We start from the raw sequence: 24,369 nt of genomic DNA, 5'->3' as shown, positions 1-24,369 counted from the left end.
TAAATGCAAACAAATAAAATATCCTCACATAATAGCAAGAATAGGGAGTGCTCCTCCTCACTAAAATTGCAAGCATGATGAAACACAGCCAACCTCTCTTGCTTATCAGTTTCAAAGTGACAAGTGAATTTATAATGGGATTCATGATAAAAATCACTGACAAGTCTGTCTCAAGAAATTCAATGAATTCAATGGTTTGTTTCCTATTGTTGTCCTAAATAAAAGGTATACACTTGTTTTTCAGAGGTGAATGGCTATCTTAAGCTAGTCACAGCCTTCAAACTGCATTGATTATACATATAGTGAAAAACTTAACACCTTAGTTGTGATTATTGAAAATATAAAATTTGGCTGCAATCAATGTTCCATTTAGTATTATGGAAAATGATTTGCACAAATACACAAGATTTCACCCAAACCAACATGAGACATCTATTTAGTTACTTTTGGAAGTAGATCACGTTGAAAGGCAAAAAAAGACAAATGAACAGAGAGAAAAATGCAGGATTTTTAGAAAATTTGGAAACATGTCAAGCAAATAAAAAGATTCTTCTGACTATCATCATCCATGTTGCATCGATGGCAAATGAAAAACAGACTATTTGGTCATATGATTGAGTGACTGTAATGCAATGCACACCACTTGATCAGGAACCACATCAAAATTGCAGAGATTTAGAGTCAGAATCATACATTACAGAAGCAGGTCCTTCATTCTATTATGTCTATGCTGACCAACAAATACAAAATGAAACTAATCCCATTTACCAGCACTTCGTCCACAGCCTAAGACCTAGCATTTTAAGTACTCATCCAGATGCCCCTTAAACATTGCAAGAGTACTCAACTCCACTACTTTGTTAGGCATGTTCCATTTACCTACCATCTGAGTGAAAAAATGTTTCTTCAGATTGCCTCTAAACCACTTGTTCCTCATCGTAAACATATACCTTCAAGTCTGAGGCACGTTTATTATGGGAAAAGAGATTCTCACGATCTACTCCTGCTATGCCTCTCAATTTTGTATGCTTCAAAAAAAAAACCCTCAGGCCTCCTCTGCTCCTATAAAAACGAACCCAGCCCAACCAGTCTTTCCTTAAAACTCAAGCTTTTACCACAGGCAACCTCCTAGTGAATCTCCACTGCACCTTCTCCAGTGTAATCACATGCTTCCAAATTGTGCAGTTCTGGTCACCACACTCAGTAATCGATGTTTTATAAAGTCAAAACAAGACTTCCTTGCTCCTATATTCTATGACCCAGCTAATGAAACAAACATCCTATATGCCTTCTTTACCACCCTGTCCACCTGTGTTGACACCTTCAGGGATCTACAGAATTGTACACCAAGGTCCCATTGTTTCAGCTATGTTGAAGTAATTTAGACATTAGATAATCAGAAAGATGATTAATGGTTTCTTGGAGATTTACCAGTATGCTCAATGCATATGATAGATGTGATCTGCAGAATTCACAGAATAATTTTCATGACAAGAATAGATTCCATCAGCACATTTGGAATCTTCTCAACTTTATTGGCATCCAATAATTATAAAAGAGAATTTTATAATTTTGGCAATTACATAAAAAATTACAAATCTCAGCTAAACCTACAATTTCTTCCTATAAGCGCAGCAAAACATGGTCCCCCCAGTCTCCCCAATGCTCTCAAAATCCATTTCTCACAGCTGACAGAATTCCCACATAACACAATTTCCCCAAAGGTTTAAAACACGGTATTTATAATGCAACTAAAATATTCCTTCCCTGCTCCTCCCAAATTTTAAAATTGCCTCCACAGTGACGGCTATCACAGAATGCAAGTACTAGATTCTAGGATCTCAACACAAGTTTTCGAAACGCCAGGACCACTATCCAACAATACCATAGACTACAATCTATGTCCTGTCTAAACACATACCATTTCTTTCCCCAGTACTGCTAAATATTAGAATAAAACAAAAGAACTACATATGCTGGATTCAAGCAAGATCAAAAAGAGATACTCAGTAGAAATTTCTGACATATGGTCACTGGTCTTGAAAGGCTAACTGTGCTTCTCTAACCACAAATGCTGTTGAACCTGTTGAGCTTCTCCAGCACTTAGTTTCTGTTGCTAAATACTGAGTTCACTTATTTGTTATCTTGAGTTTAGTACCAAAAGGCCACCCAGATTTTGATGCAATGGCACACAAAAAGTTGGGAAGGCTGGGATGCCTATGAGTAAATCAAGGAAAGTCTAAATAATCTAAACACATGGATAAAAATTAAAACATAAGATCAAAGGGCAGACAACAGAACAGCTACAAATGGATTTTTTTTTTTAATTTGTGCAGTTGTTATCTTTTCACTTAGGCTATGAGGTTGCTGCATTCTCCAATCAGAAGCTGGTATTTATTAGTACAGAACAGATTGTGACGTCAATCTCAAGTAGAACTGCTGTTGAGTTCAGGAGTCTGCAGGCCTGGTTAATGACTACTACTACTTAAACACTACATATCACGACTAAAAACAAATGGTGGAAACCATAACACAAATTTTGTTGTTCAGAAACCAAAGTGCTACCACACATCATGTGCTTCATCAGAAAGTGTTTGGACAATGACATTAATTTAAAATTTAGATAATCAGAAAGCAGAGTAATGGTGCACTTAATAGAATGACCAAATTGTTCCTTGCTGATTTGTCAGCATGTTCAATGCAAGGGATGCATGTGGTCTGTAGTATTCATGGAATAATTTTAATGACAGAAGAATAGTAGGGTTAATTTCATTAGCACAACATTTAGAAACTTTTCAACTTATTGGCATGTAACAATTATAAAATAGAAGCAATCAGACGACAATACTTCGAATAAGGTGGAAAAAGATTTTCGTATGAAATATTACATACATTTTCAACAAGATTGAATATCTAAATATTATCAATTGTCTGATCATTGAACTTTAATCTTCCAAAAGAGGAAGGAGTGTAAAAGAATCTGCAAATTGCTAATACTTATTTTTGGACAGAATCAAAGTCTCTTGCAACCCTTGAATATTCACTAGGATTGTAATTCATATCCTAAGGGATCAAGATTCTGATCCAACAGCATGAGTGAAGACTCTCTCAGCAAATGCAAGAAGTTTGCAAGTTCCTCTTTCGAAAATACCTGTTATATAGAAAAACAAAAGAAAGCTTAAATTAAAACTCTATAGCAGTTTTATACAATACTTGATATATCGCATTTCACCCTTCAACATTTGCAGCAGGAGCAGTGACAGCCAGGACCAGTGAGCTGCCAAGAAGGTAAATTTCCCTTTTCAAGACTTACCTCATGAATAGGCAGAGCGAAGGCTCAACAGGAGTACACGTGGACACGGGGATGGCTAAGAACTGATATATTATAGGGAGGTAATCACACCTAAGCTACAGAATAAAAGTAGCTGGATGACAGAAGAGGGAAAGGGAACAGACGACAGTGCAGGGACCCTGTGACCATTCCTCTCAACAAGCATACTGTTTTGATACTGTTGTCGGGGGAACAACTATAGGGGAAAGCCACAGCAGCCAGGTTTCTAGAACGGAACCTGGATCTGTGGCTCAGAAGGGAAGGTGGGGTGAAGAATAGGAGAGCGATAATGATAGGAGATTCAATCATGAGAGGAACAGACACGAGACTCTGGATGATGTATTGTCTCCCGGGTGCCAGGGTCAAGGATGTCCCGGATCGAGTGACGGGGGGGGGGGGGGAGGATATCAGCAACAGTGATATAGGCAGGGAAAGGAAGGAGGACCTGAAAAGAGAATATAGGGAGTTATGTTGAAGCTAGAAGGCAGGATGAGTAGAGTAGTAATCTCAGGATTGCTACTGGTGCCATGTGCTCTTGAGGCTAGGAATAGAAAGTGACTGTAGCTGCAGGGCTGGTGTAGGAGGGAGGACTTCAGATGTGAATCATTGGGATATCTTTTGGTGAAGGTGGGACCTGTATCAAAGGACAGGCTGGACCTCAACACCAATATCCAGGGTGGGAGGTTTGCTACAGCTCCTCAGGAGGGTTTAAATCAGAATGGCAAGGGAGCTATGAATCAAATGATGGAGTAGGTAGTGAACAGCCAGATACGGCATGCAGAGAATCTGTGAGGAGAGATGGGCACTAGATAGGGCAAAGGTACAGTCAGTATGATGGGCTGAACTGTGTTTATTTTAATGCAAGAAGTATCAGGAAGAAGGGTGACAAACTCAGAGCAAGGATCAGTACTTGGAACGATGATGTTGTGGCCATTAAGGAGACTTGGATATCTCAGGGGTAGGAATGGTTATTGGATACTGCAAAAGATTTTTTTTAAGATGGTGGGGGTGGAGGAATGACATTGCTAATCAGGAATAGTACCACAGCTGCTCTAAGAGAAATTGTCAAGGGGGGTTTGTCTACAGAATCAGTATGGGTGGACGTCAGAAACAGGAAAGGAGCAGTCACTTTATTGGGAATTTTCTGTAGATCCCCCAATAGCAACAGAGAGACAGAGCAACAAGTTGGGAGGCAGATTGTCAGAAGATGCAGAAGTAACAGGGTCGTTGTCATGGGTGACTTTAACTTCCCGAATATTGATTGGATGGAGCAGTTTTTGGCAGGTGTGTCCAGGAAGAGTTCCTGACACAATATGTAGATAGGGGCTAGATTAGAGTGGTGCTAGAAAAGACAGCAGGCCAAGCATAATCCAAGGAGCAGCCCTTTCCTGAAGAGCTTTTGCCCAAAACGTAACTCCTGCTCCTTGGATGCTGCCTGACCTGCTGTGTTTTTCCAGCACCACTCTAATCTGGACTCTGATTTCAGCATATGCAGTTCTCACTTTTGCCCACTACATGTAGATAGGCCAAGTAGAGGGGAAGTCATATTGGATTTGGTGCTTGGTAATGTATCAGGCCAGGTGTCAGATCTCTCAGTGGGAGAGCATTTTAACGTGAGTGATCACAACTCCATGACTTTTACTATATTCATTGAGAAGGATAGGAGCAGACGATATGAGAAAGTATTTAATTAGGGGAGGGGGAATTACAATACTATTAGGCAGGAACTGGGGTGCCTAAATTGGAAACAGATGTTCTCAGGTAAATGCACAACAGAAATGTGGAGGCTGTTTAGGAAGCACTTGATGATAATATTGGATAGATTTGCCCCACTGAGGTAAGAAAGGGATGGTAGGTTGAAAGAGTCTTGGGTGATAAGGGATGTGGAACATCTATTTAAGAGGAAAAAGGAAGCTTACTTAAGGTTGAGAAGACAAGGAATAGACAAGGCTCTAGAAGGTTACAAGGTAGCTGGGAAGGAACTGAAGTATGAACTTAGGCGAGCTAGAAGGAGACGTGAAAAAGCTTTAAGTGGGTAGGATTCAAGAAAACTCTAAGGTCTTCTATACTTAGATGAGGAAGATGAGGATGGCCAGAGTGAGGGATCGGTCAATCAGGGATAGTGGAGGGAACTTGCATCTGGAGTTTGAGGAAGTAGGGGAGGTCCTTAATGAATACTTTGCTTCAGTATTCACTACTGAGAGGGACCTTTCCGAGGACAGCGTAAAACAGACTAATATGCCAATATGACGTTAAGGAGAATGTGCTGAAACCTTTGAAAAGATGATCCATGGGACAGACGGGATATACCCTGGATTACTACAGGAAGCGAGGGAAGAGATTGGTGTGTTGTTGGTGGTGATCTTTGTGCCCTCACTGTCCAGATAATTGGAGGGTGACAAATTAGTGGGCGGCACGGTGGCACAGTGGTTAGCACTGCTGCCTCACAGAGCCAGAGACTAAGGTTCAATTCCCGCCTCAGGCGACTGACTGTGTGGAGTTTGCACATTCTCACAGTGTCTCTGTGGGTTTCCTCTGGGTGCTCCAGTTTCCTCCCACAGTCCAAAAATGTGCAGGTTAGGTGAACTGGCCATGCTAAATTGGCCGTAGTGTTAGGTGAAGGGATAAATATGGAGGAATGGGTCTGGGTGGGTTGCGCTTCGGCAGGTCGGTGTGAACTTGTTGGGTCGAAGGGCCTATTTCCACACTGTAAGTAATCTTATCTTAAAAAATGTTATTCCCTCTTTCAAGAAAGGGAATAGGGATAGTCCTGGGAATTACGTCAGTAGTGGGCAAACTATTGCAGAGGATTCTGAGACACAGAATTTATGATTACTTGGAAAACCATAGTTTGATCAGAGATAGTCTGAGGCAGGTCATGCCTCACAAACCTTATTGAATTCTTTGAGAATGTGACAAAACACGTTGATGAAGGTCGAGCAGTGATGTGCTATACGTGAATTTTAGCAAGGCATTTGATAAGGTTCCCCGTGGGAGGCTCATTCAGAAAGTAAGGAGGCATGGGATACAGGGAAATCTGTCTGTCTGGATACAGAATTGGCTGACCCATAGAAGACTCAGGCTGGTGGTTGATGAAAAGTATTCAGCCTGGAACTTGGTGTCCTGTGGTGTAACTCATGGAATGGTTCTGGGACCTCTGTTCTTTGTGATTTCTTTGAATGTAGCAAAAATAGCCTTTAGTAGGGTGATATGCTCTTCTGGTCAGATGTGGGAGTGAGAGAGAAAGAAAGAGAGAGAAAGAGAGAGGGGGAGAGCGAGGGGGGGAACGAGAGTGAGATATAGAGGCAATGAGAAATTTACAAGTACAAGGGGGTGTGACGGAGTTACAGAAAGGGAAAAAAGTCGCAGATACAGTCACATAGGTGGGTTAACTCCAGGAAAGGTAAAGGGTAGACAGGTAGTGCAGGAGTCTTCTGTGGCTATCCCCATGTCAAACAAGTATGCTGTTCTGGAAAATGTAGGGGTGATGAATTCTCAGGGGAATGTAGTGCAAACAGCCAAGTTTCAGGTATCAAGACTGGCTCTAGCGCAATGAGGGGAAAGGGACCAGCAGGTCATAGTGCAGATTGGAACCAATGACTTAGGAAGGGAAAAGGTTGAGATTCTGAAGGGAGAATATAGAAAGTTAGGTAGGAATTTAAAAAGGTGGTCCTCAAGAGTAGTAATATCTGGATTACTCCCAGTGCTACAAGCTACAGAGGGCAGGATGAGGAGGTTGGAGCAGATGAATGCATGGCTGAGGAGCTGGTGTATGGGAGAGGGATTCACATTTTTGGATCATTGCAAGTTCTTTAAGGGTAGAAGGACGGATTGCAGCTAAATTGGAAGGGGACTAATATGCTGGCAGGGAGATTCACGAGAGCTGCTTGGGAGGATTTAACCGAGGAGGGTGCGGTGTGGGTGGGAGGAATGGGGACCCAGGGAGATAGGGAGCAAAGAGATCAATCGAAGACTGGTATAGTTGAGTAAAGAAGCGAGTCAAACAGTCAGGGTAGGTAGGAACAAAGCAGGGAACAAGGTAGGACTGAAATTAAACTGCATTCATTTAAATGCAAGAGGCCTAACAGGGAAGGCAGATGAACTCAGGGTATGGTTAGGAACATGGGACTGGGATATCATGGCAATTATAGAAAAAAGGCTCAGGGATGGACAGGACTGGCAGTTTAATGTTCCAGGATACAAATGCTACATGAAGGAAAGAAAGGGAGGCAAGAGAAGAGGGGGAATGGCATTCTTGATAAGGGATAGCATTATAGTGTGCTGAGGGAGGACATTCACAGAAATTCGTCCAGGGAAGTTATTTGGGTGGAACTGAGAAATAAGAAAGGGATGATCTCCTTACTGAGATTGTATTACAGACCCCCTAATAGTCAGACGGAAATTGAGAAACAAATTTGTACGGAGATTTCAGTTATCTGTAAGAATAATAAGGTGATTATGGTATGGGATTTTAACTTTCCAAACATAAACTGGGACTGCCATAGTGTTAAGGGTTTAGATGGAGAGGAATTTGTTAAATGTGTACAAGAACATTTTCTGATTCAGTATGTGGATGTACCTACTACAGATGCAAAACTTGACCTACTCTTGGGAAGTAAGGCAGGGCAGGTGACTGAGGTGTCAATGGGGGAGCACTTTGGGGCCAGCGACCATAATTGTTTTAAAATAGTGATGGAAAAGGATAGCCCAGACCTAAAAGTTGAAGTTCTAAATTGGACAAAGGTCAATTTTGACAGTATTAGGCAAAAACTTCCAAAAGTTGACTGGGGGCAGATGTTCATAGGTAAAGAGACGGCTGGAAAATGGGAAGCCTTCAGAAATGAGAATCCAGAAACATATTCCTGTTAGGGTGACACAAAAAGCTGGTAGGTGTAGGGAATGCTGGATAACTAAAGAAATTGAGGGTTTGTGTAAGAAAAAGAAGGATGCATATCTCAGATATAGAAAGGATAGATCGAGTGAATCCTTAGAAGCATATAAAGGCAGTTGGAGTATACTTAAGAGCAAAATCAGGAGGGCAAAAAGGGGATATGAGATAGCTTTGGCAAATAGAATTAAGGGGAATCCAAACACTTTTTTATAAATACATTCATGAAAAAAAGGGTAACTAGGGAGAGAATATGGCCCTTCAAAGATCAGCAAGGCGGCCTTTGTGTGGAACCACAGGAGATGGGGGAAAATACTAAACGAGTATTTTGCATCAGTGTTTACTGTAGAAAAGGATATGGAGGATACAGAATGTAAGGAAATAGATGATGACATCTTGAAAAATGTCCATATTACAGAGGAGGAAGTGCTGGATGTCTTGAAACGCATAAAAGTGGATAAATCCCCAGAACCTGATCAGGTGTACCCAAGAACTCTGTGGGAAGCTAGAGAAGTGATTGCTGAGCCCCCTGCTGAAATATTTGTATCATCGATAGTCACAGGTGAGGTGCCGGAAGACTAGAGGTTGGCTAACTTGGTACCATTATTTAAGAAAGGTGTAAGGAGAAGCCAGGGAACTATAGACCGGTGAGTCTGATGTCGGTGGTGGGCAAGTTGTTGGAGGGAAAGGCAAGGACTGTTAGGGATAGTCAGCATGTCTTTGTGCATGGGAAATCATGTCCCACAAACTTGATTGAGTTTTCTGAAAAAGTAACAAAGATGATTGATGAGGGCAGAACAGTGGTTGTGATCTTTTTGGAGGCGTTCAACAAGGTTCCCCAAGGTCAGACCTCATGGAATACAGGGAGAACTAGCCATTTGGATACAGAACAGGCTCAAAGGTAGAAGACACAGGGTGGTGGAGGAGGATTTTCAGACTGGAGGCCTGTGACCAGTGGAGTGCCACAAGGATCAGTGCTGGGTCCATTACTTTTCATCATTTATATAAATAATTTGGCTGTGAGCATAAGAGGTATGGTTAGTAAGTTTGCAGATGACACCAAAATTGTAGGTACAGTGGACAGCGAAGGAGGTTACCTCAGATTACAACAGGATCTTGATCAGATGGGAAATGGGCTGAGGAGTGGCAGATGGAGTTTAATTCAGATAAATACGATGTGCTACATTTTGGGAAAGTAAATCTTACCATTACGTGTATACGTCCTGCTAAGATCCTGGGAGTGTTGCTGAACAAAGAGATCTTGGGGTGCAGGTTCGTAGCTCCTTGAACATAGAGTCGCAGATAGATAGGATACTGGAGGAGGAGTTTGGTGTGCTTTCCTTTTTGGTCAAAGTATTGAGTACAGGAGTTGAGAGGTCATGTTGTTGCTGTACGGGACATTGATTAGGCCACTTTTGGAATATTGTGTGTAATTCTGGCCTTCTTCCTCTCAGAAAGATGTGAAACTTTGAAGGGTTCAGAAAAGAATGTTGCCAGGGATGGAGGGTTTGAGCTATAGGGAGAGGCTGAACAGGCTGGGGTTGTTTTCCCTGGAGCATCGGAGGCTGAGGCTGACATTATAGAGATTTATAAAATCATGAGGGGCTTAGATAGGATAAATAGACAAAGTCTTTTCCCTGGGCTGGTAGGGGAGGGCGAGGAGGAGAGTCCAGAACCAGAGAGCATAGGTTTAGGGTGGGGGGGGTGGGAGCGGAGATATAAAAGAGACCTTAGGGCAACATTTTCACACAGAGGGTGGTACATGTATGGAATGAGCTGCCAGAGGAAGTGGTGGAGGCTAGTACAATTGCAACATTTAAAAGGCATCTGAATGTGTAAATGAATAGGAAGGGTTTGGAGGGATATGGGCCAGGTGGGACTAGACTAGATATCTGGTCGGCATAAACGAGTTAGACCAAAGGGTCTGTTTCCGTCCTGTATGTCTCTATGACTCTGATTTGGACGTGGAGATGGAAGGGTGGGTTAGTAAGTTTGCCAATGACAGGAAGGTTGGAGTAGTGGTTAGTGTGGAGGGCTGTTGTAGATTGCAACAGGACATTGACAGGATGCAGAACTGGGTTGATAAGTGGCAGACATAATAAAACCTGGAAAAGTGTGAAGTCACTTACTTTGGAAGGTGGAATTTGAATGCAGAACACAGGGTTAAAAACACGACTTCTCACAGTGTGGAGGAGCAGAGGAATCTTGGGGCCATGTTCACAGATCCCTCAAAGTTGCCACCCAGGTTCATAGGGTTGGTTAAGAAGGCGTATCGTGTGTTAGCTTTCATTAGCAGGGGGATTGAGTTTAGGAGCCGCAAAGTTACGCTGCATCTCGACAGAACCCTGGTTAGACCACACTTAAAATATTGTGTTCAGTTCTAGTCATATCATTATAGTAAAGATGCGCAAGTTTTAGAGAGGGTGCAGAGGAGATTTACAAGGATGCTGCCTGGACTGGAGGGCATGTCTTATGGAAAAAAGGTTGAGGGAGCTAGGGCTTTTCTCATTGGAGCAAAGAAGGATGAGAGGTGATTTGATAGAGATGTACAAAATGTTGAGAGGCATAGATAGGGTGGATAGCCAGAGACTTTTTCCCATGATGGAAATGTCTATCATGAGAAGGCTAATTTTAAGGTAACTGGAGGAAGGTTTAGGGGAGATGTCAGAGGTTCTTTACTCAGAGAATGGTGGGTGTGTGGAATGCACTGCCAGCAGTGGTTGTAGAGTCAGACACATTAGGGGCATTTAAGCGACTCATGGATATGCACATGGAAGATAGTACAATGAAGGAGATGTAGGTTAGTCTGATCTCAGAGTAGGATAAAAGGCTGGCACAACAACAAGGGCCAAAGGGCCTGAACTGATCCATGTTAACATAAAATCATTGCTTCATATTTTACAATCAATAGCAAGGATTCCTAAACTAACTCTTCGCAAGTTCACTTCCTTTGAACTAGTGATTGTGGAGTTATGTTACCCTTAAGAACTTACTTTTACATTTTTAGCTTCCCTCCTGACATTCATCATGATGGAGATAGGGGGAAATTGGATTAGTTCTTCATGGGAATTCTCCTGTGTTTCTCTTTTGTATACCTATGGAAAATGTTGTCCCAACAATGATTGGAATTTGTTGTCTGGGGAACTGTGAGCACAGGCCTTCATTATACTAGGTGGTGCCAATTTTACATACGCAAGAATGAATGATTTGCAGAGGAGTAAAATTTGCTCAGTACAGGTAGACAACTCTTCATCCAAAATCGCGAAATTCGAAAAGTTCCAAAATCCAAAGGTTTTTTTTGTCAAGTTTTTTTCTCATGAACAAGGTTATTTAGCATGCAAACAGTTAACCTAAGTCGACACCCACTTGATGCATGTCACTCAGATGTGACTTACTGGGGGGGGGGGGGGGCGTGGCCCAGCTATGGCAAGCCTCAATTCTGTCACAAGGCCCATTTTACTGACTGAGTCTGCTCCTTCAGTCAGATTTTTAAAAATTTCACCAAACTGTCACTTATTCTGAAATTCGAAAAATTCTGAATTCTGAAAATCTGCAGGTCCCGAGCATTTCAGATAAAGAATTGTGCACCTGTACCATAAAACAGTAACTTTATAGATTACATGCCGTATCATGCATCATAAATATTAATCTGTAGAAATTATTCTCGATAAATTATTTAAAACACTGACTCAGATTTAACTGGAATGTTGTGCCCAATTCTTGGTGTCAAGGTGTGATAACTTTTGAGGAAGGGCAGAAAGTATTTATAAGAATGGTTTCAGGGATGAGCAACTTAAATCATCATGTGGATGGACTGAAAAAGCTAGAGCTGTTTTCTCTGAAAGGAAGGTTGAAGGAAAGTTGGGTAGAGACGTTTTCAAAACTTTGACGATTCTGGACAAAGTCAAGCAAGATATATTTTTGATTGTCAGAAGAGTCAAGAACCAAGGAACACCAATTTAAGGAGAATTGCAAAGGTTTGGCAAGATGACAAAAAAAACTTGAATGTTGCAAATGGATAGGATCCTGAATATTTGGGAAGGCAAATTAATCATGGCTTTTAAAAGCAAGTTGGATAAATATATGAAGAGGATAAAAACTACATGGGGGGGTGGGGAGGAAAGAGACAATGGAGTGCAACTAGCTGAGTCCTTCTTAGACAAAGCTAGGATAAACACAAAAGAGAGATCTCCTTTTCCGTAAACATTCCACGATACTACAGCAACGGACTAGCTTAAGTGAAAAGCAGTTTCTGCAAAAATCAGCATTAGTTAACTCACAAAAATAGCAGTTTGACTTTTCCAAAAATCAGCAGCACAATAACTAGAAATTTGAGTCAATTCTTCACGTTACGATAATGATCACTTTTTTGACAAGAGTCTTTTCAAAAGCTTAGAGTGCAATTGTAAACACACATTTAAGCAGGTCTGCATATTCATCGAAGTCATGAATAGTAATGCATTAAATCCATTTGATCTCTGCAAGAAATATTTCAAAAGCTTTTAGGTCTCCTGAACATTTTTTTTTACATGTCATGGAGAAGCAATAGATCTTTACCTTGATCTGAATTGCATATTTAAATATCATGACCGATAGAAGTTTACTGAAGTCCTACTTTTAGAACACTCAAACAATTTAATAATTTATTATGGAATTTTATAAATAAAACTAAGCAAAAGGTACTAAATTGGTCACAATGTATAGTACCCAACTTACTTGATAAAGCTTATGTTGCTCTGATGCAACAATATCAGCCAATTTTAAGCAGTGCTGGTACTGTTTAGTGCTGTGTAGTACTGTGTGAAGCAAGAAACACATCATTGGTAGGCAGAGCTGGCGCAATAAATTCAACTGGTGACTGCGCTCAGCATCTTCTTCAGCATCCTAAGGAACATTAAATCCTTCAATTAACTTTAGAAATTTTGTTGCTCCAAATCGACTACATTTCATTAGAATACTGTGTGAAATGGAGCTGTTTTTGCTCCTTTTGTACTGAAAATTTTGCTAAATCATTAAAGCCAAGAATCAATTTTTAAAAAGTTGAAGGAAGTACAAACATTTCAATAAGTAAATGAAACATTACTATTTCACTTGCAATAAGAGCAGAGGAACAACATGTAGATGACCATTTAGTTCTTCAAGCATGCGCCACTATTCATTACAAACATGGCTGACCTTCACAGTCTGAATTCTACTTTGCTATTCACACCTGTATTCTTCAGAAATTGAAGACTTACCACAAACTTGACCATCCATAACCCTGTTAGTGACAATTCTAAACATCTTTATCCCTCAGAATTAATACATTTATGAACTCTATTTTAGATTCACCCACCAAAGGAAATAGCCTCTGTTTATCCTGTGAAGTCCCTTCACGATCTTTGTTTCAATTAGATCCTCTCTTACTCGTCTAAAATTTAGTCAGTACAGATATAATTTACTTATAATATCTTCAAGAGAAGCAATTACTTACTTTGAAACTATATGACAAATCTATGTATTTGTTTAGAATTAAGTATTATTGCAGTTCTGTAATCAGTCATTTTAACTACGTAGCTCTATTTTATGTATTTCACCACTTCAGCTTGAACAATGATTATGTTAAATTGCCCATAGTGTTAGGTCCATTAGTCAGAGGGAAATGGATCTGGATGGGTTACTCTTCAGAGGGTCAGTGTGGACTTGTTGGGCTGAAGGGCCCGTTTCCACACTGTAGGGAATCTAATCAACCTGGACATCAGGAGTCACATTATGAGGAGAAATTATACAAATTAGGCCTGTTTAGATGGTTAAGGGGTGATTTGATCAAAGTCTTCAAGATATTAACAGTGAAAGGCAGGGTAGATAAAGATAACTATTTCCATTTATTGGACATTTTATAACTAGGAGTCATAGTCTGAGAATTATGGCCAGACTGTTTGACATTAGAAAGCACTTCTACACACAAAGTGTGGTAAATGTTCACACCTCTCTTCCTCAAACAGCAGTGGATACTGGACAGTTCATTTTAAATCTGACACAGATAAATCTTTGATAAGTAACGGTATAGGGACATAGGCCAAATGCAGGTATTTGGAATTAGGCCACAGGTCAGCCATGATCTGATTGAATGGCTGAACAAGTTTGAGTGGGTGAATGGCCACTCCTGTTCCTACGATCCAGTGCAATCAGAGTGCCTAATATGTCAGTGCCTGAGACACTTGAGGACTTGTATAATAGTTTCATACTTAAAAATTTCAGGTAGCAGCCTGGTGTTCCTGAAATGAACTACAAAGCTGTTGATCCAGAGGACCACTCAGTTACTGCATCTGTAGTTCCCTATTTAATGATTCTTTTCTCCCACAAGCGTGGTGGTGACATATGTTGAGTTATTGTTGGGACACAATAACTCTGCTCTGCCATTCACAATGATCATAGCTGACGATCAGCTCAATACCTTGTTCCAACTTTCTCCCCATACCTTTCAACCCTTTAGCCCCAAGAATAAGATCAAACTCCTTGAAAACATGCATTATTTTGGCCTCATCCCCTTTCTGCGGCAGAGAATTCCATGGGCTCACCATTTTCTCAGTGAAGAAATTTCTTCTCAGACCTGAATAGCCTACCGTGAATCCCTAAATTGATCTGCCATCTTTGTTCCTAATTCTAACTTCCCTTGTTTCTAACTGCATTTGACTTCACTAATCTTTTTCTCTTCCCATACCTACAGAAACTTTTAGAATCACTTCTATGTTCCCTGCAAGCTTAGCAACTATGAATAGGAATTAAGTTTTATTGTCATGGGTACTCAAGTATTGGGATACAGCAATACAGTGAAAAATGTCTGAAGTCGCTACTTATTGGAAGAAATGTACAGCAGAAGTGCAAATACTTCAGAAGCATAACACTGCTGCCTCACAGCACCAGAGACCCGGGTTCAATTCCTACCTCAGGCGACTGACTGTGTGGAGTTTGCTCATTCTCCCCGTGTCTGCGTGGGTTTCCTCCGGGTGCTCCGATTTCCTCCCACAGTCCAAAAATGTGCAGGTTAGGTAAATTGGCCATGCTAAATTGCCCGTAGTGTTAGGTGAAGGGATAAATGTAGGGAAATGGGTCTGGGTGGGTTGTGCTTCGGCGGGTCGGTGTGGACTTGTTGGGTCGAAGGGCCTGTTTCCACACAGTCAGTAATCTAATCCAATCAAACACCTGATTCGCACCATTCTCTGAAGCGTGACTGTACTATCAAACTCTAAATATCATTTCTCAGGTTATTTCTGATGGAGACCTTTAAATTAACTGGCAGTTGAAACTTAGCATTTCCCCCTTCACTTCACTTGGGGAGTTCTGGTACGGAGTACTTCTGAATGGTGTGTTTCTCTCAAAACTGGATTCCATTATTTCGAAATCAGTCCTAGGTTAGGCTTCTACCAGTAATGCTACTACACAGAGAATGCGTAGGTAGCCAGAGAAAACATGCTTTCAAAATATTCTACCAAAGCCATATAACATTGTCAACTACAATGAAAACCAAACTTGCATACATTAATGACCGATATCGATTTCTGATTTGAAGTACAAAATAATAGCTCTATAGGGCAAGACAGGATTAAGTTGCAACCTGTCGATTTGACTGCTCCTTATTCTAACTCAATTAATTTTCATCTATTATTTGCATGTCAAAATTCAAAGTTATGCAGAAATCAGCTATTACAACCTAGAATTCTGGTGAATTACTGATTTGCTATATGCAAAATTAACTATGAAAAAAATGAATGTAATAAAAATCACTGATTATTAAATAGAACCTTAAAGACACCTGAAAGCTTAGATGAAAAAAAACCTTATTTCCTTTTGACTTCTACTAATTAAAAATATTCATAATTTTTGGTTAATAAACATTCCATTTCGAGTTTACCTCTCTGATGTCAATCAACCATCCTCCATTCACAAAAAGCAAGACATTACAGATCTTCTCTTTTACTTCTTTGGTGAGAATTTCCAATTCATCACTCCAGTTCTTATAATCACTCTGTTTGGAAAAGGAAATAATCAACACCAAATACAGGGAAAACACATTGCAACAGCTGAAATTGTATTTTTTTTTAACCTGAAATTGCTTCTGTTTGTGTTCATGAGCCACTGTCTCTGTGAAACTTGCACCTGCAGAAATGGTAGGTTCCTGAGGTGTTGACTGCATGCATTTAAACCACTTGTTGAACATCTCATGAGCTTCCTGGAGAAGAGCACAAGTTATAAAATTTAGCATGTTGAAACAGAATATAGAAAAGACTACACCCTCTTTAACATGGGTGAAAAAGATGAAACAGGAATTTTCACAGGTGAGAGACCATTGAAGCCTTACATTTGAAAAATAGCTGACATGTATTCATAAACTTCAATTACAGAAGAAAGTAGGAAGAAATTTTGATCAGAGTACAAAACCTCCCAGCAGATTCTATTTTGAAATCATAAATTTAATCTTTAATTAAATATTCATATAACTCCAATTTATGATCAAACTTTTCTCTGTTACAAACTGTAGCAACAATGCTACATTGAGAACATGAAACTGGGAGTCCATTAATCTAAATTATATACCTGTTCCAATTGCACTGACCAGCTTGAACTGTGAAATTTCCTATTGTAACCTTACCAGATAAGCCCTTATGCACAAATGTTCCCGGATAGCATTTTCTTCCTCTGCTGGAGGCATGAAATCCATTCCATATTCTTCCCAGCTCGCGTACACTTCAGCTATAGAGTCTTGTGGAATTTTACTGAACACTTCTTTTGCAGCTTCATGTTTTTTTGAAGCTGGAAATAAAATTAAAGCATGTAAGTTACAAAACACAGGTAGTATTCAAGAATTGCTTATTTCACTACAGATGAAAAGAATTAGTTGTGTCTCTCTGTATCCATATCTACAAGCTATGATAAGTAAGAGCTCCTCAGCCTCTACAACAATTTTCTCAGACTATTTTAAAAATATATTGCATATAAAATAGAATAATAGTGAACCCGAAACAATATTTTCAGTTATGAACAAATCATAGCAAACCTCACAAAGTATACTTTTACAGGTAACAAACAACAGCTGGAACGAGAACTAGAAAGGGTGGATATGGATTAATTTAAGGGACATCAGAGGCTGCAATAACCAGAAGACAATGCTTAATATTCTAAAGATATAAAATGAGCTGACAGAATTTACCATTCAAACCACTTATTGTTGTGAAGTTGAAGGTGTGTGTTGTACCTTTAAGAGAGAGTGAAAGCTGTTTTGCACTGAGTGCTTGCAGGCACCTGTCATGTGACTGACTAGCAGTCTCACAGTGTACTGGAAAATTGAAAATATGTCAGATTTGGCTGTGAAACAAATACCAGAGTTTTGGTAGGTGTTTTGACAACCACTCAACTTGAACCAATCAGTTTAAATTATGACCCAGGATACTAAAAATCAATCTATTTTGAACTTATTGTTTTGCCAACATCAAACCAATGAGACAATCAATGCTGGGGGTATAAAGAAGCAGACATTTTGACAATTAGACCGTGAAACCAACTGCAAATCGACAGAGTAACTGCCAGCAAAACACACTCTATCAAAGGTACCTTTTTTCATATGAAACATCTTTGCAGCAAAAGACCAAAGACAACCCAGATAAATCTTCAACCAGAGGGACACCGACACTAATGACAGCCACTGTTTGGTTTTGAAATTAAGTTGATGTAATTTGAATGAGGGCTTTTATTGGAACAGTATATTGTTGTAGAGTTGGAAGCAGATAACAAACATTTAAAAGAAAGGAGGCTTAAGAGTTGTAAATAGTTGTTGTTTGATGTTCATTTTTAGAGTTAAAGAATAAATTGATTTTTTTTCTCTGTCACTCATACTTTAACAGATTATGGGGTGAGGTGAGCTCTTCTGGATGTTTGGTTTAATTAGGAGAAGGGTTCACCGCTGTGTCATAACATTATGGAGAAACAATTCAAAAGTATTGAAAGGTGATTTTAGTAATATTAATACTTGGTCAATATTGCTGAAAAAGAAAGTGAGGCCTGCAGATGTTGCAGATCAGAGTTGAGAATGTGGTGCCCTTCATCAGGAATGATGCAAGGGCTTATGCCTGAAATGTCAATTTTACTGCTCTTCAGATGCTGCCTGATCTACTGTGTTTTTCCAGCACCACACACTCAATACTGCTGAAGTACTAACACTAACATTATGTATGCAGTTATATTTCAAGGTAGTTAACAATTTAATTAATCAAAGGATTGCTACCATCAAAAACAAAAGTGCAAATGTGGGATATAAAATATCCCACATCTATAATACAGAAACTGACAAGCATGAGAAAGTCATGGAGAAGAAACAAATCAAAAGCAAACTATAGTCAACAGTCAGTATTCTTGAGTAAAAAGTGAGGTCTGCAGATGCTGGAGATCACAGTTGAAAATGTGTTGCTGGTTAAAGCACAGCAGGTCAGGCAGCATCCAAGGAATAGGAAATTCGACGTTTCGGGCACAAGCCCTTCATCAGATAGGATACATATCATAACCAGAGAACAAGAAAAATCTTTCAACTATAGTAATGCACTAATTTTTTTTTCATCCATCTATATTTAACTTGTTCAACCCTACAATTGAAGAACACAGAATTTTACAAATAAGAAGGGGCTATACAGCAACCCCTTTCAATATAATTGAAAAGATGCACAGAATTCCTGCAGAAACATCACCAAAGATCAGGCCATTATTCAGCTTACAACTTTGGGAAAAGGAGAAAGGGTGAGAGATCAGAGTAGGTTTGATTCATTTTAATGAGGGTGAGCGAGAAGATTTTAGAAGGAACACGTTTGCTAATTCATGCTCCACATTTAGTATATTTAAGTACAGGGGTCTGACTGAATGCCAACACCAAGCTATGCTGTAATAATTCAGCCTGTGACTAATAAAGTCTAGTTGCATACCAATATCAAAAAAAATGGATCTTACAATTTAAATAACATTCTGGTGGGGTGTGTGTGACTTGTTACTGCATCTGCTTTCACTAATTTGGAAGGTAGCACACTATCAACTTGTGATAAGGTGAGTTCCTCTCATCAGCCATACTGGAAGGCTAGTTACTGCCTGCAAAATGGGTACGGCACAGCTGAACTTATAAGCCTGAGAATATGTATGGCTATTTATTATCAAGTTATGCCCATCTAATAAACCAGACAATAGAAATTGTCTCAATTGCATTTATCATGAAAACAAAATCCACAACTAAAGAAAATTAAATAATTACAATGTTTGAATTTTTAAAATCTGCATACAAGGAAAAATAAAACCACATACCCAAGAATTTCCTCATTATGGCATTGCTCTGTTTCAGTGCCTCTGCTCTTTGTGTAGGATCAAACACCAACCACTCGATTACATTAATCTTCATATGATCTTCCTGCAAAAGTTAATTTTTATTTGACTCAGCATGTACAATTCAAAATAATACAATTTGGTTCTGTTAAAATGTTTTCTTTAATGCTAATTTGCATTAAAATCAACCCAAAATCTCTAAAGCAACATATTTCAAAAATGAACATATCATCAACAGTGGGAATCCGCCACCAAATGAATCAATCGCAATAGTACAATGATACAAAATAGGAGACATTCGGAAAATTAATTAATACTTTTGCAAAGTAATGCAAGTACATGACTGCACAGTGGGGGTATATGGGCGTGCATGCATGTGCATGTGTGTCAATGAACAGAAGTGTCTTTTACCATTAATCATCATTTAAGGTCACAGCAGTTCTACACAAAAAAGATACTCACTTTTGTAGTTGCAGTATCCAGAGATGGTGATAGATCATGATGAGTAAATTCGTCGACATCCTTTTTCCGGATGTTTTCTACAACACACTTGGTCACAGCTGGTACATCAAGGCCTACAAGATATTTTAGAAAGACATTGCATTAAAAATAATCATAAAGGAAGGTGTTACAAACAAGATTACTTATTTCTTAAAACAAAAGCCATATTAGGGTCTGTACTGAGGTAACCTTCTTCACTGTCCACTACACCTCCACTTTTGGTGATATTCACATTTGCAGATTAACATGGTGGGCTAAATCATGGCCATTTTGAAAACAGCAATGCTTTGCATGTTTCAATTCAGAAACAAACTCTTGCTGATTCCCCAAAACACTCCCTTATTTAGTATTTTTATACTGATGAGGACTTTCTTGAAATGATGTAGTAAACCATGCCAAAATTTACAGCAACTATATTGAGTATTCTTGACAAGTCAAACTTGACATTAAACAGCATAGATAACAGACTCCAAGGGAAAGGCAAAGCTTACACCATATTCAGGTTTTATCCTTGACTTGCTGAGTCAGGTAGTCATTTATTCAAGCTATTATTCAGAATTCAAAACAATTTATGCTGAGACTTCATTGCTGTATTTCAGAAGTATCATGTTTCACAATAAACGTTAAAACAAAGTCCATTTTTGTGCCCTCAGGACAAATACGATCTGGAGAACAGTAGGGGTTCTCTTGTTATCCTGGACAACATCCATTCCTCAAATGCCACCAAAAACAGATTCATTTCATTCATCACATTACTGTTGGTGACATATTACTATACACAAATTGGTTACTAGATATTCCTAAATCACAGTCGAAAAGTGTGGTGCTGGAAAAGCACAACCAGTCAAGACAGCATTGGAGGAGCAGGATAGTCAACATTTCGAGTTTCTGGCGACTGACTCAACATGGACACCAACTCCCACAGCTACCTAGACTACACCTCCTCCCACCCTACCTCCTGTAAAAACACTATTCCTTAATCCCACCTTTTCCTGCTCTGCCGCATCTGCTCCAAGGAGGACCAATTCCACCATAGAACATCCCAGATGGTCTCCTTCTTCAAGAACCACAATTTCTTCTCCCAAGTGGTCAACAATGCCCCAGCGCATTTCCTCTACTTTCCGCACCTGCGCCCTTGAACCCGACCCCTCCATTCGCAACAAGTGTCTAATCTCCTGAAAACTCCGAGCCCCAGAGGAAATCAATTAACCAAATAGTCAATCATCCAAACAAAATAGTGCCACCCAACTGGTTCGGCTAATCAAGGTTCCTCTGTATTTCCCTCCTCACCCCTATCTGTGTCCCGCAGAGGCCATTCCCTCCGCGACTCCCTTATTAGGTCCACGCCCCCCCACGAAACCATCCTGCACTCCCGGCACCTTCCTCTGCTACCGTAGGAATTGCAAAACCTGCACCCACACCTCAGCCCTCAACTCTGTCCAAGGGCCCAAGCAACCTTCCATATCCAACAGAGATTTACCTGTACTTCCACATGTCATCTACTCTGTCCGTTGCTCTCGATGTGGTCGCTCTACATTAGGCAGACAGGACGCCAACTTGAGGAATGTTTCAGAGAACTCCCCTCCCACTCCACAAAGGACATGCAAGTCCTGGGCCTCCTCCACTGTCAACTCTAAACACCCGATGCCTGGAGGAAGGAGCCTCATCTTTCGCCATGGGAACCTCCAACCATAAAGGTTCAGTGCCAATTTCACTAGTTTCCCCTTTTCCCTCCACTAACCTTATCCCAGTTCCAACCTGGTACCGCCCTCTTGACCTGTCCTATCTGTCCATCTTCCTTCCCACCTATCTGCCTCACCCTCTTCTCTGGCCTATCACCATCACTCCCATCTTCATCTGCTTATTGAATTCTCAGCTACCTTCCACTCCAGCACACACACCCCCCCCCCCCCCCCCCCCCCCCCCCACCCCAAATCATTTAGCTACCCCCCCAAAACCTCCACTACTATTTGTCTCAGTCCCCTTGGGTCACTCCTAATTCCTGATGAAGAGCTCATGCTCGAAACATTAACTATCCTGCTCTTCAGATGCTGCCCGACCGGATGTGCATTTCCAGTGCCACACTTTTTGACTCTGATCTCCAGCATCTACAGTCCTTACTTTCTCCATTCCTAAATCACAGTACTGTCCATATTAAGTGAAGGTCTTAAGTAAATGAAAAGTGCTAGTTGATTTAAGCTGACATAAATGCAAAGAATGTTTAAGATTTTGTTAAAAGAGATTGATTTCTGAAGGTCAAACTCAACTCCTATGAATACATCGTACTGGGTCAGCTTCAGTTGGTAATGTACTTTGGGTATTAGATTTTCAAAAAGAAGAAAACAAAAAGAGTTCATTCAAAAGGCTCACTTGTTATTTTGGGATTCAGAAAGCATCCTTTTTAATGTGAAGCAAACATTATGGTATAACATATGAGTTTCTCTCCTTACCGGCTTCTCTTGCCAGATCTAGACAAAGTCTCCGTTGCGAAGTCTCTGTGACAGTTTCCAAAAATGTGGAATATTGAGTGACAGCCAGCTCCGGAGGCAAATGGCTGACATAAAATGCTATTAAATTCGTGTGGTTAGCTTGGATTAGAAGCTGGAAAAGATAACATTCAAAGCTAACAATGTTTGAGGGTACACTTCATTGAACTGCAATAAAAGAAAGTTAAATTATTTCTATGGTTTAAGAAGGCACATGATTGCATATACCGAGGCAGGAATCTGAACAATTGTATCAAATTAATCCTTGTAAATTACAACAGTGAAATAGTAATCCAGTAGAAATTCTTATACCTTTTATAAATTGAAAGAAAAAAAATTACACTTAAATTAAACTGCTAGGCCAAGCCATTTATGATATAAACATGTCTCAATCTATCAGTAAGACAAGATGGTATAGGAGCAGAATTAGGCTATTTTCCCATTCAAGTACACTCCACTATTCGATCATGACAGATATATTTCTCAACCCAAATCTCCAGCCTATGCCCAAGAACCTCAGTGTTAAAATACATTCAATGACTTGGCTTCCACAGCGTTCTGTAGGAATGAATCTTATAGAATCACCACCCTTTGGCTGAAGAAATTCGTCATCTCAGTTCCAGAAGGTTGCACCTTGGCTGCGCCCTCTGACTATTCTGGAAATTTCAATGAGATCTCTCTCATCCTTCTAAACCTATTGAGCACAGAACTAGAGTCCTCAACAACTCCTTGTATGACAAGTTCTTCATTCCTGGGAGCATTCTTGTAAGCCTCCTCTGCACTGGCTTGAACGTCAGCACATCTTTCCTTAAATATGAGCCCAAAGGTGCTCATCATATTCCAAATACAGTGACCAGAGCCTTATAAAGTCTCACCAGTACATCTCTGCTATTGCATTCTAGCTCTCTGAAAACAAATGCTAGCAGTGCATTTGTTTTCTTCACTGCCAACTCAACCTACATGTTAATTTTTAAGAGAATTCTGAAATCAACTCTCAACTTCCTTTGTGCTTCAGATTTCCAAAGCCTTTTACCATTTAGAAAGTGATCTATGCCTCTATTTTTCATACCAAAAAGCATAATCTCACACTTTCCTTCATTGTATTCATTTGTCACTGCGTTGCCAACTCTCCTAGCCTGTCCAAATCTTTCTACAGCTTCCCAGAGTCCTCAACACTACGTATCCTTCCATCTATCTTTGAGCCATGTGAAAAGTTAGCAAAAATGCCTTCAGTTTCTTTGTCCAGATAGTTAATGATTAATGAGAAGAATTCTAATCCCAAGAATGACCTCTGTGGAACTCCACTATTTACCAGCTGCCATTCTGAAAACAACCCCTTCTCACTAGTACCTGCCTTCCACCAGTCATCTAATCCTCTATCCACGCCAGTACCATACCCCTAACACCATGAGCCTTGATCTGATTTAGCAGCCTCCTCTGCAGTATTTCGTCAAAAAGCATCAATACAAAAACGTGATGTATTATTTTGTTTATTTAAAAAGATAATTTTTAGAAAATGAAAACGTATTATCTTACCTCTATATAAGTCTTTAGTATGTCAGTACAAACATCCTCCTGAAAAAAGTAAATCATCATTTAATAAATAATTTGTAGCAGATTTTAACTTGTCTGGTCGAAAAACAGACAGGTGAAAGGGGCAGTTTCCACTTCAATCTGGACTTTACAGAAGAAAAGTGCTTCTCTTTAATGTTGATCCAGATTTGTTTTAGGATAACAGCTACATTTACAGCTCTTTCACTCAAGTCAAGAAATGAGAAAGTCAATCGCAGTCCAGTCATTTTCTAGGAAGAAATTAATTCTCTCAG

At 39.9% G+C, this 24,369-nt stretch overlaps 1 protein-coding gene across 2 annotated transcripts in view; it reads right to left on the bottom strand.

The window, feature by feature from the left end:
- Positions 1-2,721: 2,721 nt before the first annotated feature.
- Positions 2,722-24,369, bottom strand: part of nup107 (nucleoporin 107) — a 52,815-nt gene continuing 31,167 nt past the window's right edge. For both annotated transcript variants that reach the window (XM_060839786.1, XM_060839787.1), the window contains exons 20-28: positions 24,080-24,118; positions 22,508-22,658; positions 20,019-20,131; positions 19,539-19,641; positions 16,852-17,012; positions 16,306-16,431; positions 16,114-16,227; positions 12,936-13,103; positions 2,722-3,151 (exon numbers count right to left, since the gene is read on the bottom strand). In XM_060839786.1, the coding sequence (XP_060695769.1) occupies positions 3,044-3,151; positions 12,936-13,103; positions 16,114-16,227; positions 16,306-16,431; positions 16,852-17,012; positions 19,539-19,641; positions 20,019-20,131; positions 22,508-22,658; positions 24,080-24,118 (1,083 nt within the window). In that variant the 3' untranslated portion in view covers positions 2,722-3,043. The remainder of the gene's footprint in view (positions 3,152-12,935; positions 13,104-16,113; positions 16,228-16,305; positions 16,432-16,851; positions 17,013-19,538; positions 19,642-20,018; positions 20,132-22,507; positions 22,659-24,079; positions 24,119-24,369) is intronic.

Source organism: Hemiscyllium ocellatum, chromosome 19 (genome assembly GCF_020745735.1).
Source record: "Hemiscyllium ocellatum isolate sHemOce1 chromosome 19, sHemOce1.pat.X.cur, whole genome shotgun sequence".
In the NCBI taxonomy this organism is placed as follows: Eukaryota; Metazoa; Chordata; class Chondrichthyes; order Orectolobiformes; family Hemiscylliidae; genus Hemiscyllium; species Hemiscyllium ocellatum.
The sequence above is the reverse complement of the archived record's forward strand: the minus strand, read 5'-3'. Positions and strand labels throughout refer to the sequence as shown.